The 14816-nt window shown below is 42.2% G+C and overlaps 1 protein-coding gene across 4 annotated transcripts in view; it reads right to left on the bottom strand.

Moving 5' to 3' along the window:
- Positions 1–13674, bottom strand: part of Vti1b (vesicle transport through interaction with t-SNAREs 1B) — a 15149-nt gene extending 1475 nt beyond the window's left edge. Inside the window, exons 1-6 of one of the 4 annotated variants that reach the window (XM_087551864.1) lie at positions 13237–13473; positions 12629–12711; positions 7097–7155; positions 5927–6118; positions 1337–1510; positions 352–413 (exon numbers count right to left, since the gene is read on the bottom strand). In XM_087551864.1, coding sequence (XP_087407990.1) covers positions 352–413; positions 1337–1510; positions 5927–6109 — 419 coding nt within the window. In that variant the 5' untranslated portion in view covers positions 6110–6118; positions 7097–7155; positions 12629–12711; positions 13237–13473. Of the gene's footprint in view, positions 1–312; positions 414–1336; positions 1511–5926; positions 6119–7096; positions 7156–12628; positions 12712–13236 lie in introns of those variants that run through there. The other 3 variants (XM_087551863.1, NM_001377194.1, XM_087551865.1) reach the window with 3 other exon arrangements.
- Between the last annotated feature and the right edge of the window lie 1142 nt (positions 13675–14816).

A 14816-nucleotide genomic window follows, 5' to 3' on the forward strand; every position in this document is an offset into this window, starting at 1 on the left:
AGACAGGTTTTCCACTACTTTATGTTGGAACAATCTATGAATTTAACAAAGACCTCATCCTCAGATATTTAACTATATAAACTATAATATAATAGAGAATATCTTCTCCTTCGGTTGGTGAATGCCTAGAGGAGTGCTTGGGTAGCACTAAGGTAATTTATCAGGGTGTTTGTTAAGTTACTGGTCTAAGCTCTCTATATTTCTTAGTTGAAATATATTGAATATCAAGAATTTGTGGGGGTTGGGGATTTAGCTCAGTGGTAGAGCGCTTGCCTAGCAAGTGCAAGGCCCTGGGTTCGGTCCTCAGCTCCAAGAAAAAAAAAAAGAATTTGTGGGTTTCTTGAAACTTACTTTCTGGACATAGAGCGAAGAATCTTTCGGCTTTTGCTTAAGTTTTCATTTGTGTTTACCAGCTGAAAAAGAAAATAACAGATCATTTCTTCTTCCTTTCAAAAAAACTTATATAATTTGAACATGGGCATTAAAAAGGTCTATAATTCCAGTTCCAGGGGATCTGATACCCTAACACAGACTTATAATATATGTAGTCAAAACAGCAATGCACATAAAATAAAAATAAATCTTAAAAACACCCCACAGAAATATAGGAATATGCTTTTGTTTTAGTCCCAGGTATGGGATATAGGGATACTTCAGGTTGTTCACAGCAGCTGACTTTGATTGCTTTGTGCAGGGGTGTGATAGTCTGTGATTGTGAGATATTTGGAATTCTGGGGACTTTTCAGAGTCCCCAGAAGCAGGATGGGTTGGCTTTTGTTGGTTGGTGGTTGCTGGTCATGATTTCTCAAGAAGTTATGCACAAAGAGATGAGAAGAAATTAGATATCTTGATGAAGATCAAACTTGCCACAAGAAACTCAATCCCCCTAATCAGCAGGAAGTAGCCTAACTATAACATCACCCCCTTTCTTTTCTTTTTTCTTTCCTATCTAGTGTTAGGGGGTTGAAAGGGTGGAAAAGGGTAGAAGAAAAACTCACAAAATAGCAAAAGACCAGTTACACCACCATATTAAGAAAGGATTTCTTAAAATACTGGCTGGCCAACAAATTCCAAAGATCCAACTATTTCTAATCCTCACCCCCAAACTCTGGGGTTCCAAACCCATGAGCATCTGTATTGATCTTTATTGACAGACCCATCTCCCTTAGCTCTGTACAAGTACTTCTAATGCGGAATCTTTCAGCTGAGGAATTTAAAACTTGTGAAAAGGGGAGGCGGGCTGTTATTCCCAGAAGTCAGAACTGGTGTAGTGTCTGGCCTTAGTGTGGTATCTGGGTATGAGGACCCCCCTACTTTACACATTGCCCAGACTTACTCTACTCTTGGTACGTTCCAACTGGTCTCGTTGCTCCCCCAACTCTTCTATGATTTCTGAACCAATTTGGTCAGTTTCTGCGGCAATCCGATGAGAACGCTCAATGCTTTGGGTGGCTCGGTTCAGGCTTTCAGTGCCTTGCAGAAGTAATGCTCTTTGAGACTGCAGCCGATTCTGATAGCAGTAAGGAAGAAAAATGTTAGCTACTTCTGTTATAAATTTATTGTCAGTTATTCCTTGTGGCTTTCTTCTTATGTACAAGGATACAGTAAACCATCATTTCCCTAGCTTTTCCTTTCTGTCTGCAGGGCACTGATTCTAGGGCACTCCTGCTGAGGTCCTATGTGTAAAATAGTAGTCTGCATATAACATGTACATATCCTCCTAATACATTAAATCATCATTAGATTACTGATACCTGAGAAAAGGTAAATATTATGTATATTTATTGTTCAAGAGAATCATGGCAAGAACATCAAAAGATGTTCAGCAAATAAAAACATTTGTAAAGCTTTATGGGTACCAGAAGAGGGTATCGGATCCTTCAGAATTGGAATTTTTTGAGACAGGGTCCTACAGTGTAGTTCTGGCTAACCTAGAACTTACTATGTACACCAGCCTGGCTTCAACTCCCAGAGATCCATCTGTCTCTGCCTTCCACGTGCTAGGATGAAAAGCTAGGTGCTACCATGCCTGGATAGATGTAATATTAAAAAAAAAAAAAACAAAACATTTTCAATCCAAAGCTGACTGAAGAGTGCTTTTAAAATTGAATCAAAAATTCTAATGAAAAATAAGATCCTGTTCAAGGTCAGGATTAAAGCAGGCAGATTCCACTTCCCTTAAGACTTCTGAAAAAATAATGAAAAAGAATTGGAGCATTTCCCCTGTGAACCAGTTAAAATCCATTAACATGTAACTGGCTATTAGCAACTTCAGTCAGCATCCAGACTGAGTGAGAAGGTAGTAGTGTGTGCAAAAATGACCTAATAATGCAATTAGCTTGTAACTTTAAAACTCTCTGCTTAAGCATTTATTCATTTTTGTTTTTTAAGGCGGCCTCACTGTAACTGAAGTTGAATTCAAACTCATCATGACTGTCCTGGCTCAATGTCCACGTGCTGGGACTGTAAATGTGTGCCATCATGCCTGGCTTGCCTTACACTTCAACAGTGCCACAAGTAAACAACGAGCTTCCAAAACACTAGAAACTAACTAATTCACTCAAGTTCCCACTTGGCTGGTGCTGATGTAGAGACCATAAATAACGTATTCTTTCTCAGCTCAGAAGTCATTAAGAACTAGAGACATTGGTGCATTCTTAAAAAAACTTCCATGGCCATGAGTGGCTCATGCCCAACAGCACTCTCAAGTTATCACCATGCTGGTGATTGTTCACAGGGAAGGGAGAGTCTGGACCTCACTCGAGCTTCCCTAGCTTCCCAAGAACTCTTACTCTTCACTGAAATTTTCTCTCTCTAAACACAGCATGACAACAAAATCGGCCCAGGTCAGGCCAGAATGAGTAGTGATGGACAGGGGTTCAGCTCAGAATTTACTACAGAGCAGGTGGCAAATGGCAGAAGATCTCATCAGCAATCAGATTCTGAAGCCAAGCACTGAGGAGGCAGAGACAGGCAGATCTGAGCTCCAGGATAGTCAGGGCTACATAGAGAAATCCTGCATCCAAAAATAAATAAATAAATAAAAAATAAATAAATTAGCCTCTTGGGCCGGGATGGTGGTGCACAAGTTTAATCCCAGCACCCACAGAGAGGCAGAGGCAAAAGGATTTTTGTGAGTTCAAGGCTAGCCTGAGCTACACTAGGGAGTTCAAGAACTATATACTCTCAAAAAATTTTTTTCTTAAATTAGATTCTTAGAATGTTTATACAGACCAGTAAATAAAGAAACCACCAAGGGTCAAATAAACCCATGCATGTGGTCCTCGTCTGTAATCTTAACACCTAGGAGGCAGATGTGGGAGGACAGCTCTAGCTATGAGGCCAGCCTGGTTCATATAGAGAGGTTCAGTCCAGCAAAAATGGTGCTGATGAGAAGGCTCAGTACCAAGTCTGAAGACCTGAGTTCAGTTATGGGGACTCCTGCATGTGGTCCTTTGACTTCAACACATGTGCTTATGCATATATATATATATATATATATATATATATATATATATATGCACATACAAAATAAATAATGTAATAAAGGAGGGCTGGAGCAATGGCTCAGTGATTAGTCCTGGTTGTCTTCCAGAGACCCTGGGTTTAATTCCCAGCACCCACACACTGGCTCACAACCATCTGGAACTCCAGGTTCAGGGGATCAATAGTCTCACCTCGCCTCTGTGAGAACTGCATGCACATGGTGAACATGTAGTCGAACACCTACACACATAAAAATAGGTCTTTGTAAAAACCCACAATTAGCTGAAAGGAAGAAAAAAGATTTCTATATAAAATACACAGAGTTTTAAATGATTAAGCTAAAGAAAGAGCAAGGAAAAGTAACATCCCACAAATCAACCTCCGACAGACATGGGATAATCCTGTGAAGGTATCCATGTTATCTACATTCACCATGGACTTGGGTGAGGTGCTAAGTGCCTTACGGTTCCACATATTCAGGCTGCTGAGTCAGGAGGCTCGACTGGGCATTTAAGGTCAGGCTTAGCATCATGGTAACAATCCTTTCAAGTTGACTTATTGTGTTTTTAAATTAATAAATTTAAAGCAAATGTTTGAACTTGTCAATCCTCTTTTTTTGAGGGGGAAATTAGCCAAAAAAAAAAATTTTATGAGTGGTTTTTAAGTCTCCGTTTTAACAAATTCTATTTGCCTTTTCAGCCTTCCTTCACAAGTGTCCTCACAGGTATCCATTTCAAAATTGTTTTGTTTTGTTTTTCTCTTCAAAAATTGTGTATAAAATTCAAGAACTCAATATAGGGGCCATTGCTAGGGAAGATAATTCGGCTCTGCTCCAGGTTACCTGCCAAGTAGGGCTGTGCACACCTCGGGGACTTGAGCAAGTGTCTGTAGGTCAGGCTCTAGGCTGGAGCAAAGCTGAGAGCTCCCTGCCCTTGCCTGGATTGGTGGTCTCTGCACAAAGTTCTTCAGTCGGCACTTTGGCAAACAAGGCAACCAGCATCCCATCAGTGTCTGTGACCCGGGCAATGAGTGCTTGCCTACACTGGCACACAAAATGTGCTGCTCTGGCTGCCGTCTGAGGAGGAACATTGGTTGCAGCTGACACGGATTCTGATGTGGGTACCGACCATTTGCAGCTGCTTTCCATCCAGTCTCTAAGTTCTGAGGACAGTCACTGTGAGCACCAAGCTTTGAGACAGAAGCTGAGCAGCTTGTCCAAAGGCCTCTGGGGCCTCCAAGGGATGCTTCCAAAGTCCTATGTGGCAGCACTGACAGAAGCCTCATCTGGAACTCCTTGAACTCCTCACTGTGTGGCATCCCAGGCCTACGCCATGATTCTGGGGTTCCCAGCCTCTTACCTTGGCTGCCACCTGTCTCCATGTCAACGTTTTACATTCCTCTCCAAATGATGTGCTTAAACATCAGCAATGCTAAGTCAGCAGAATTTGCTTCTCACACTCTAATGAAAACACATGAAGTGGCATTTAAACTCTACTGCTAGCCCGTCTATAGATGTTAATTTCACAGTGCTGGGTCCCTTTCCATTTCTTTTACAAATTCTGTCAATTTTGTTCTTTGTGGACTATAATCCAAAAGCACACTAAATTTAATCTTCGGGAGTTTTTACTTTATTCCTTCAACTAGTCAGCTTCTCTGATGGTTTCAAGATATGGGTTCTTGAAGTACAGTATTATGTCAGAGTCATTTGTTTAGAAGCATTCTAGCTGACTTTACAAGACTAGGTGTCTGAATGGCTCTACTGAGAAGTACTCTGTGTTTCTCCACCAGTTTTAGGGCCTTCTTGATATTAAGTTAACAGAAAGCTTGGATTAATATTGTAAAATACTGTGATTAATTAAAAACCTAACTGACCCACAGCTGCTCGGGAGTTGTGATGAGATAATTACTTGAGAATACCACACTCTATCTCAAAAACAAAACAAAAACTTAAAATCTAACTGAATGTTGGGAGTATACCCAAGAAAATGATTCTAATTTATATGAAAAAAGAAAAGTTCAAGAAGAAAGGAAATTAGATCAACAAGTCAAAATAAGAGTCTAGCTTGGAACAGTTTCTAGGTTTGGTAGAGACAAAGTACTGTTCTATCTGTCTATCTGTCTTTCTAAGCTCACAAAGAAGTCTAGGCAGATTGGAGTTAAAAAGAGCAGGAACCAGAGGGTAGAACGGTGACTAGATGCAGGAAAGAGGTCAAGGTTAAGAAAACAAAAACCTGGCGGTTGGGGATTTAGCTCAGTGGTAGAGCACTTACCTAGCAAGCGCAAGGCCCTGGGTTCGGTCCCCAGCTCCGAAAAAAAAAAAAAGAGAAAAAAAAAAAAAAAAAAAAAAGAAAACAAAAACCTGAGACTCAGTATACATTGATAACATAAACCGTCTAGTTCTTGTACCACAGGCCCTTAAGGAGGAGTAGCTAACACTTACCAAATGCTCATTCTCTAAGGTATATGTGCCAAACTTCAGGTCTCCTCGGCCTCCAGGTGTGGCTGTCAAAGGTGTACTTCTCACCTCACGGTGGAGTTTAGCAAGGTCCTTCCGGTAGTTTCGAAGCTTAGACATCATGGAGTTACGAAAAGTCAGGGGTGCATATCGTAGTTCTTCCTCCATCTCTGCCAACTGGAAAGGCAGAAAGGGGTAAGTAGACAGCCTGGTTGTCCCCTAACCTGGACAAAGGAATCCAAAAGAACAAGTATATTTCTGTGGCAGATCCACCTTAAGTGCCTGAAATAATGTTCTAGCAGACATTCACTCAAGTAAGCATGTGGCAGGCTGGAGAGACAGTATTGTGCTTGCCCTGCAAATATGAGGACCTAAATTCGATGTCCAGAACCGTGTAAATAACACCGGGGATGGTAGCATGCACTTAGAGTCCCATGCTGGCTGGCAAGTTCTAGGGCAGTGAGGAAATCTGTGGAACTTGAAGGAGATCACATGCATGTGCAGCCACATATACACATGTACTTTCACAACAAACATGAGTATTTGATGAATGTACTAGTGGTAATGTGCCTACCTACCAATACTAAGCATGCATAAAGACCAAGGCTCTATACCTAACAATGCAAATAAGTGTGCACATACACGTATGCATGGCCTGTGAATTATTCGTCTTCTGTGCTACTAAGTTTAACAAAGGTCAGTAATCGATCTCAATGGGCAGCTTCAGGAAAGGTATGGGAATGCCCCTACTACTCATATTAGGAATGTGTCAGCAAAGGCTTGTACTTCAGAAATCTAAAAAACTACCTATTTGTGTTTCTTAAGCCCACACAACACCCACACCACCAGTTAGCCTCATTTAATAAATGCAATGGTTAGTGGTATGCATTCGTCATCACTTCCTGTGATGTGACCAACTGCTTCAAGTTTCTACTACTTTCCCTTCTCTACCATGTGAACTGTGAGTCAGAACAAACTCTTCCCTGAGTGGCTTTTGTCAGAGTATTTTATCACAATAACAAAAGAGAACCTAAGAGTTAGAAACAGGCAAAATCAAGACCAGAAGACAGGGAAAGGTTACCTGTTATGAAGTCAGTATTTCTAGAAAAGATCAAAACCAAGTACAAGAAACAAGTACTTGCTCCCTGTCCTCACCGTTTCATTTGCTTCCTGCTGCTTTTCATCAAAGTCTCTGACCAGCTTCTTCTTCTCCTCTAGAAAAGACAGTGCATTTCAAACACTTATTACTGCTTCTGTAATTTGTAGAGGCATTCCCTTTGCTTAGAACAACCTTCCCATTCTTCCTGGGTGGGGTATAACACTTAACTACCCCTAGAAGCCTAACTATGTTTGGAGACTTGCTTTCACTGTGCCTGAAGGGTGCCTACCATGTTGGCATTTAGTATCCAGGGAAATACTCCTGCGGAGGACAAAGCCAAGCATAACAATTATTTGGTTCTAAAGCCAACAACATCCCTACTAAAGGTTTAAACTAACAATCACTCTTAACCTTCTCCTCCCCAACCTAATGGAGGGCAGGCACTCATCAATATGAATGTCCATCAACACTGGTTTCTACAGTGAATCCATAACCGCCACTGTTAGGCACATCAAGCTCAACCTTGACTCCACTGTGATTGCTCACTGGTGTGATACACCTCTCTCCCCTATGGTGGCAGGGATAATGACTTGCCCACGAGACTATTGTTTTTCTTTCAGTCCTTCCATGTCAACTAAACTGCTGCACTTGTTTGTCTGTCTGTTTAAGCAGGCTCTCACTATATCTGGCCAGGCTGCCTTCAAATTTGCAATCTTCCTGCCTTAATCTCACAAATGCTAGAATTATAGTGAGTACAACCATTCCTGGCTGGTTTTGTCTTTAATAAATTACTTATCTTCCCTTTTAGCAGGATAGTAAGAGAAAAAGCTTCAGTTTCAAAGCAATAATATCTAGACAAATATTTCATCTTTACTATGTTTCTTTTGATCATTTATAATATGAAGATTTTCCACTTAAAATATAATTTCCTTTAAAGCTAACTGCATCAGACACATATATTTTACAAGAATACACTGATAAAGGGAGAATTTTTGAGAGGAAAAATGGCACCTGACATAGTAAAAATGACTAAGGAATGTGGAATGCTGTCTGTCACCTGGTAAACCTTTGTGGAGGGAAGAGCCCTGGTTGGTCAGGGGATTTGGTTCAGACACTAGTGCTGAACCTCCCTTGATAGAAAAGCATGGGTACTTTTCATTTCTCTGGCTATAACACAAAGCAGATCATTCCTTCATATCTGACAAGCAGCAATCAGCTTTATTTGTGAAAAATTTGAATTTGTAGATGCATGCCTTCCCTGGGTGTGGTTAAAAGCTTGCACCTTGGGGCTGGGGATTTAGCTCAGCGGTAGAGCGCTTACCTAGGAAGCGCAAGGCCCTGGGTTCGGTCCCCAGCTCCGGAAAAAAAGAACCAAAAAAAAAAAAAAAAAAAAAAAAAAAAAAGCTTGCACCTTTAATCCTATGCAGAGGTGGGCGGATCCTTGAGTTTGAGGCCAGCCTGGTCTACTGAGTTCTAGGATAGCAAGAGCTACATAGTGAGACCCTGTCTCAAAAACAAACAAAATATTCACCTGAATGATCTACATGCATGTGAAAATCTACACATAACTTACTTACTGCAAAGTTACCACTGCTTACAATATTTTTTAACTCATTTTTTCCTCTTTTGAGACGGGGTCTCATGTAGCTCAAAACTCACTTGGTACCACTTACTTGGTAGCCAAGGGATGACCCTGAACTTCTGAACCTCTCACCACCACCTTCCAACTCACTAATTACTATGTCCGCCCAGTTGTCTGAGACTCCCTGAACATACATGAGGCACTCCCTGCAAATGACTCTTCATACTACTTCCTACACGACACAAAATAAACAACAAAACAAACAAGAACCAAGGACCCATTAATTTAAAAAAAAAAAAAAAGACAAGTTTAGCAAAGAGTGCACACATATGCTATCTGTGAGGTAACTGAGATGGACAGCAAACATCTGTGACTGTCCCTGAGGGGCTGGGCTCTTAGTCACCAAGAATGGAAAAGCACCATGTACAGTCAAGAATGGCTACTCTCCCGAGAGCTGAGTGTCACTACTCCTACAATGGAGCGTATCTCCAAACTCAGGTACACACTCTTCCTGGCCTAAACTAGGAAGCGTGCAGCAGTACTGTATACACACCTGCATCCCTTTTCCTACCTCAGATTTTTCTACAACAGTGTCATTCTTTATCTTCCATTGTTAACTGATCTAAAAAGCTACACTCAAAGAGGTGAATTCTAGAACAATTCAAGAAAAGCATGCCAGTGAAAGCAGTGGGGGTGGGGGGTGGGAGGGAGCAGTTTGTTTTCACCAACTTTCCTGTGTCGCAGTTATTTATTACCTTTCAAAATAGAACTTCACCTTTGAGCTCCTTTATGGAGTCCTACATTTAAAACAAAGGAAAAGCCTAAGAAACCATTCCTTCTGCTGAAGAACCTAGAGAGGGCTCTTTCCAGTCTTGGCTCCAACACAACCAAGAAAAAAAAAAAGAAAGAAAGAAAGGAAGAAGAAACAAGGCTGTAGCCATGTGCAGGCAACGTACTGTATGAACTGCACTTGGTTCATGCCCAAGGACAAAGCCATTAAGAAGTTCCAAACAGGGCTGGAGAGATGGCTCAGTGGTTACGAGCACTGACTGCTCTTCCAGAGGTCCTGAGTTCAATTCCCAGCAACCACAGGGTGGCTCACAACCATCTTTAATGGGGTCTGTGTCTGGTGTGTCTTAAGTCAGCAACAGTGTACCCACATACATGAAATAAATCAATCTAAAAAAAAAAAAAAAAAGTCCCAAACATCATAAAGGCTACTACCAATGGAGACATTTTCAAAGCAAGTGTATTGATGCTTATGTGCGTCCCAAAAGCGCTATGCCAAGCTGCAATACCCAGGCATTGGTGAGACGCATAGCAAGGTAATCAGGGATCAGTCTTGTGAGGCTGGAAGGACCTAACACCCCCACCATGATATAGACCAGCTGTTGCTGCCCTCTGCCAAAGCCCGCAAGGACGGAAAAACATCTAGAAAAATAGATGTTAGGGAAGCAAATATTCAGAAATAAAAAGAGGCTTGTCTCTACTAAACTGAGGGGTCACTCGCTGTTTCTTTAATGCTTCGGTCTCACACATCAATCAACATTAGAGATGCGAGAATTCTCAGAAATTATCAACTTTGTTTTATAGCTGTAGAAACTAGAACGTAAGAGACTGGAGAGATAGCTTAGCGGTTAAGAGCATTGACTGCTCTTCTAGAGGACCTGAGTTCAATTCCCAGCAACCACATGGTGGCTCACAACCATCTGTAATGGGATCTGATGCCATCTTCTAGTGTATCTGAAAATAGCTACAGGGTACTCATATACATAAAATAAATAAATAAATCTTAAAAAAAAAAAGAAGAAGAAGAAGAAAAAGAAACTAACCTGGACAGGTGCCTTCCCTAAGGCCATAGGAGCTCAAATTAATGTACCATTAAGGTTGGCGCCCTCTTCTTATGGAATATTAACTCATCAGACAGTGAGAAAACTTCAGTTTCACCAAGAGCTTTAAAACACAAGGTTCAATTGCTTTAGCACCCTATTGTGGCATTTCTGTAGACTCACAGTGTACTTATGTCATCTGAAGACAAACAACAAAAACACAGCTCTCTCAACCTCTTTCCTTTGTAAGTGCAATGCAGTAATGCTGACTAGAGAGGGCACTTAGCAAGCACCAGACACTGTGAACTTTCAAATATTAGGAACTACCATTGATTCTCAAATCAAATCCATAGACCTGGAGCAAAACACAGTTCATACCAGCCTGACTTGCATGGCGCTTCACGTTTCCTTCCTAGCTCTAAAAACACAGCGTCTCAGGGCTGGCTGGCTGACTTACCAGGTAAACTGCCGCAGACTGATGACCTAGGAGCCATGCAGTGGAACAAGAAAGCATAAGATGACCTCCTCTAAGCTACACACACACACACAACAACAACAACAAAACTGAGGTCTCAGGCATCCATACTGGACTTCACGCAAACTAAAATGGAAAACTGTCAATAACCTTATTATAAGGACACATGTCTACAGGTACCACAAAACCAAAACAATTGTTATTAAAACAATAACCATAAGCACTTAACATATTAATCAGATGACAAAATTCTATCACTTCTGAGGCTTTTGAGAAATCTCTTCAGAAGATGCAATGTCAAGATAAGAGATACCAGATGTAGGTGATGAAGACTATAAAAGTCTAATGATTTCCATACATGGTAAGACTGTTACTGCCACAAACCTCCTAGATTAGGACACACTGTGGCAGCGATCCCTCCAGGGCCACGAGAATACAGACTATACCTTGAGGAAATAAGTCTCTCTTTCACTTTGGGTGTTTTAACCAGTGTACACATCAATTTGAAGAGTAATGAATGTGAATAAAAGGGAGAGAAATAAATTATTCTGCTTCGATACCCAGCTATTTTCTTCTAAGAACTCATAGTACCTTTAACAACCAAAAATGGTTTTTACAGTAATTTAACAAATACAATATGTAGTATTTTTTTTTTTTTTGAAACAGAGTCTCACTGTATACTCTAGGCTGGCCTTGAACTCACTGAGATTTCCTGCCTCTGCCTCCCAAGTGCTAGGACTAAAGGCATGCACCACCACCCCAGACATATCTAGCAAATATTTATCAGATACCTAGGATGTGCTGGGTACTGTTCCTGGGAGTTTAGGTCATATGCTAAACAAGCAAGCAAAAATACTATTTCATTTCCAGTTTACTGGCTCTCACTTGGGAGGCAGAGGCAGGAGGATCTCTGAGTTTGAGGCCAGCCTGGTATACACAAGAGAAACCTTGTCTTGGAAAACAAACACAAACCCAAAAAGCAAAAACAAACAAATGAAATGGGCATCCTAAGAATAACTGTATAGAGAGCTAATATTTCTAAATAAAATAGCAAACATATTAATAATAGCTGGTAGCTCTTACTATTGTCAGACAGTAATTTTAAAGAGCTTTACATATCTCATTTACTCAAAAACCCCATTCAGTTAGATGCTATGTTTTACTTTATAGTAGAAACTAGTTTGGTTAAAATAACTTGCAAGATCACATAACTAATAAAAGGTATATATAACTTCTGGCTCTAGAATCTCTCTCTTTTTAAATAGAGTCTCAAGATGTAAAATCTAGCTGGTCTGGAAATCTCTGTGTTGCTGTGTACACCAGGCTGGCCTTGATCTCACAGAGATTCTCCTATTTGTACCTCCCAAGTGCTGAGATTAAAAGTGTTCACTACTGTTAATCTCTTAATTTTTACTGTATTTACTAGATTAATAAATTCTTCATAATGTTTTTAATGGCAGAAAAATATTTTGTCATGCTTGGTACAGAACACACTGTTATCTCTAATCTACAGGTAGACATTCTCATCTACAGCTCAAACGAGTTTGCGCCTCTTATTTAAGTTCATTCACTCAACTGATCACGTGAGAAAACACGGACCCTCTTCAATCTTTCTTCCTACTCATATCCACCAATCTCATAAATCTCTGCCTCGGAACCACCTGTTAGATTTAATGCTCACTCTCCAGATTCCCATGCTTACCTAGTCAACTGTCACGGAAGCTCCTAACACAGTCTCTTATAGCCATTCTCACATCCTCTATCCAGCTATCCGCCGCCTTGCTTCTAAAATGAAATCCACATTACTCAGCTGCTTATGTTCCTTACTGATTTACCCTATTACGTCAAAAATCTTAATGTGAGACATTCAGGTTCCTCTTTAAGTGGCTGTTTTACTCCCCTCACCTCCCACCACTGTCTTACCTATAAGCTTTACAACTATTTTTAAATTTTCATTGCCTACCAACCAAATTCCTACATCCCCAACCCCAAACTAAGTTTCTTTTTTATATATATATAAAAAAGTCGTCTTAACGAAACACAGGACCGTAGATTTAAGAACGCCCTATGCTGCTGGGAGAGGAGGAGAACTAAGAATTTGGGGGCTAGGACGTGGGAGGCTCGCTAGGAGACGACATCCTAATGTCGATCCCATTGCACGCCCCCAGTCACAAGAGGCTGCAGATCCTGGGCGCCCGGGGCTGGACAGCAGCAGGGGGCGTGCCCGAGTTGGAAGCCGGGAGCCCGGGATTGCGTATGGGATCCCGCACCCTGCGGAGTTCTACCGGTCTGGTCCCGCCCCCGCCTCACCGGTCCCCGCGGTTCCCAGCAGCCGCTCCGGCACCCCTTGTAGATCTTCAAGGAGGCCGCGGAAGATCTCGTGCAGCTTCTCGAAATGCTCGGAGGAGGCGGCGGAAGTGGCCATAGTGCAGGTTGCTCGTGAGCTGCGGCCACTGAGACTCCGGGCGCTGGGCCCACTCCCACCTCAGGAATCAGCTACCCGGCCCCAAAGCCATCACCGCTGCCGCACCTCGGCCTCCCGGAATCAGGCGTTTCCGGGGTCCTCCGAGCCGGACGCCCTCCCCCCTGTTGTCACTGTGCGAGCGCCAAAGCCTGACAGAAAGCCAGGCGAGGACGACACCCGGCTACTATAGGGGCGCGGCCTGGCGCCAAGGCGAGCTGCTGTCTCCAACCTGGAGACAGGCAGTGGGCACAGGGGAGGTACCAAAGCGAAGAGCCCAAGGGAGCCCGCGGGACGGGCGCCTCGGACGCCTCATTCGGGCCCGCCGGTCCTGCAGTGCATGCTGGGGGTTGTAGTTAAGTGAGGAAGGGCGGCTGTGCAGGGAGGGCCTGGAGTGCCAGCCCTGTTGCGCAGCGACTGGATAGCACAAGTGCCTAGCTGTCATTGCACTTCATTCTGCCACCTGACTTCAGTTCAGTCTCAGCCCTAGATAGATAGAAGAGCAGAGGCTTGCCCTGCTCTTCTCGGATGGTAAAGCTCTATAACTGGGGAGATTAAGTGGCCAGGGTCACATGCTTTCAGAACAGGAAAATGAGCACTGTGCTCCCAGAATACACAAAGCTTTTAGGGGCTGAGCCAGTCCAGTCCATTAGGCTGCGCCGGGTTCTCATTCACAACAGGTTAAGAATAGCCATTTTGATAAGTTAAATATTGATCAAAATATCTTTGCCTTTGCCCTTGAGTAATGTATGATTTGGTGTGGAAAACAGACCCGTCTTACCATGTCTCTCTCTCTCTCTTTTTTTTTTTTTGGTTCTTTTTTTTTTCCGGAGCTGGGGACGGAACTCAGGGCCTTGCGCTTCCTAGGTAAGCGCTCTACCACTGAGCTAAATCCCCAGCCCCGTCTTAGCATGTCTTATCTGCCCTTACATAAAACATATTAACAATTATGAAGTCTTCTCTGTTCTTTCATAGGTATAAATTCCTATGTATACTGTTGGCAGGGTTTACACAAAGAGCCTACTCTCAAAAGTTTGCGTGGGAGCTCAGTATTTATACATGGAAATACACACACACACACACACACACACACACACACACACACATATGGCTGAGGATGTAGCTGAGGGTACACTTATCTAACATAAGCAAATCCTGTAATCCATCTTCCAAGGTATATGGTAAAGTGGGTTACTGGTGATTTTTGTCTTTGAGGCCCTAGGTTTACAAGCTTGAATCCATTGACCATTAAATTCAATGAAAAAAATTGTAAAATGCATTGTGCAAAGATAAAGTCTGATGTTGTTAGCAGTGGTGCAAACTCTTATATTTTTCTCATAAAATTCAAAGATAGGCCAAGAGTGGTGTTGCTTGATTTTAATCCCAGCACTTGGAAGGCAGAGAGAGGCAGATGGATCACTGAGTTCAA

This window comes from Rattus norvegicus, chromosome 6, assembly GCF_021556685.1.
Source record: "Rattus norvegicus strain SHRSP/BbbUtx chromosome 6, alternate assembly SHRSP_T2T, whole genome shotgun sequence".
In the NCBI taxonomy this organism is placed as follows: domain Eukaryota; kingdom Metazoa; phylum Chordata; class Mammalia; order Rodentia; family Muridae; genus Rattus; species Rattus norvegicus.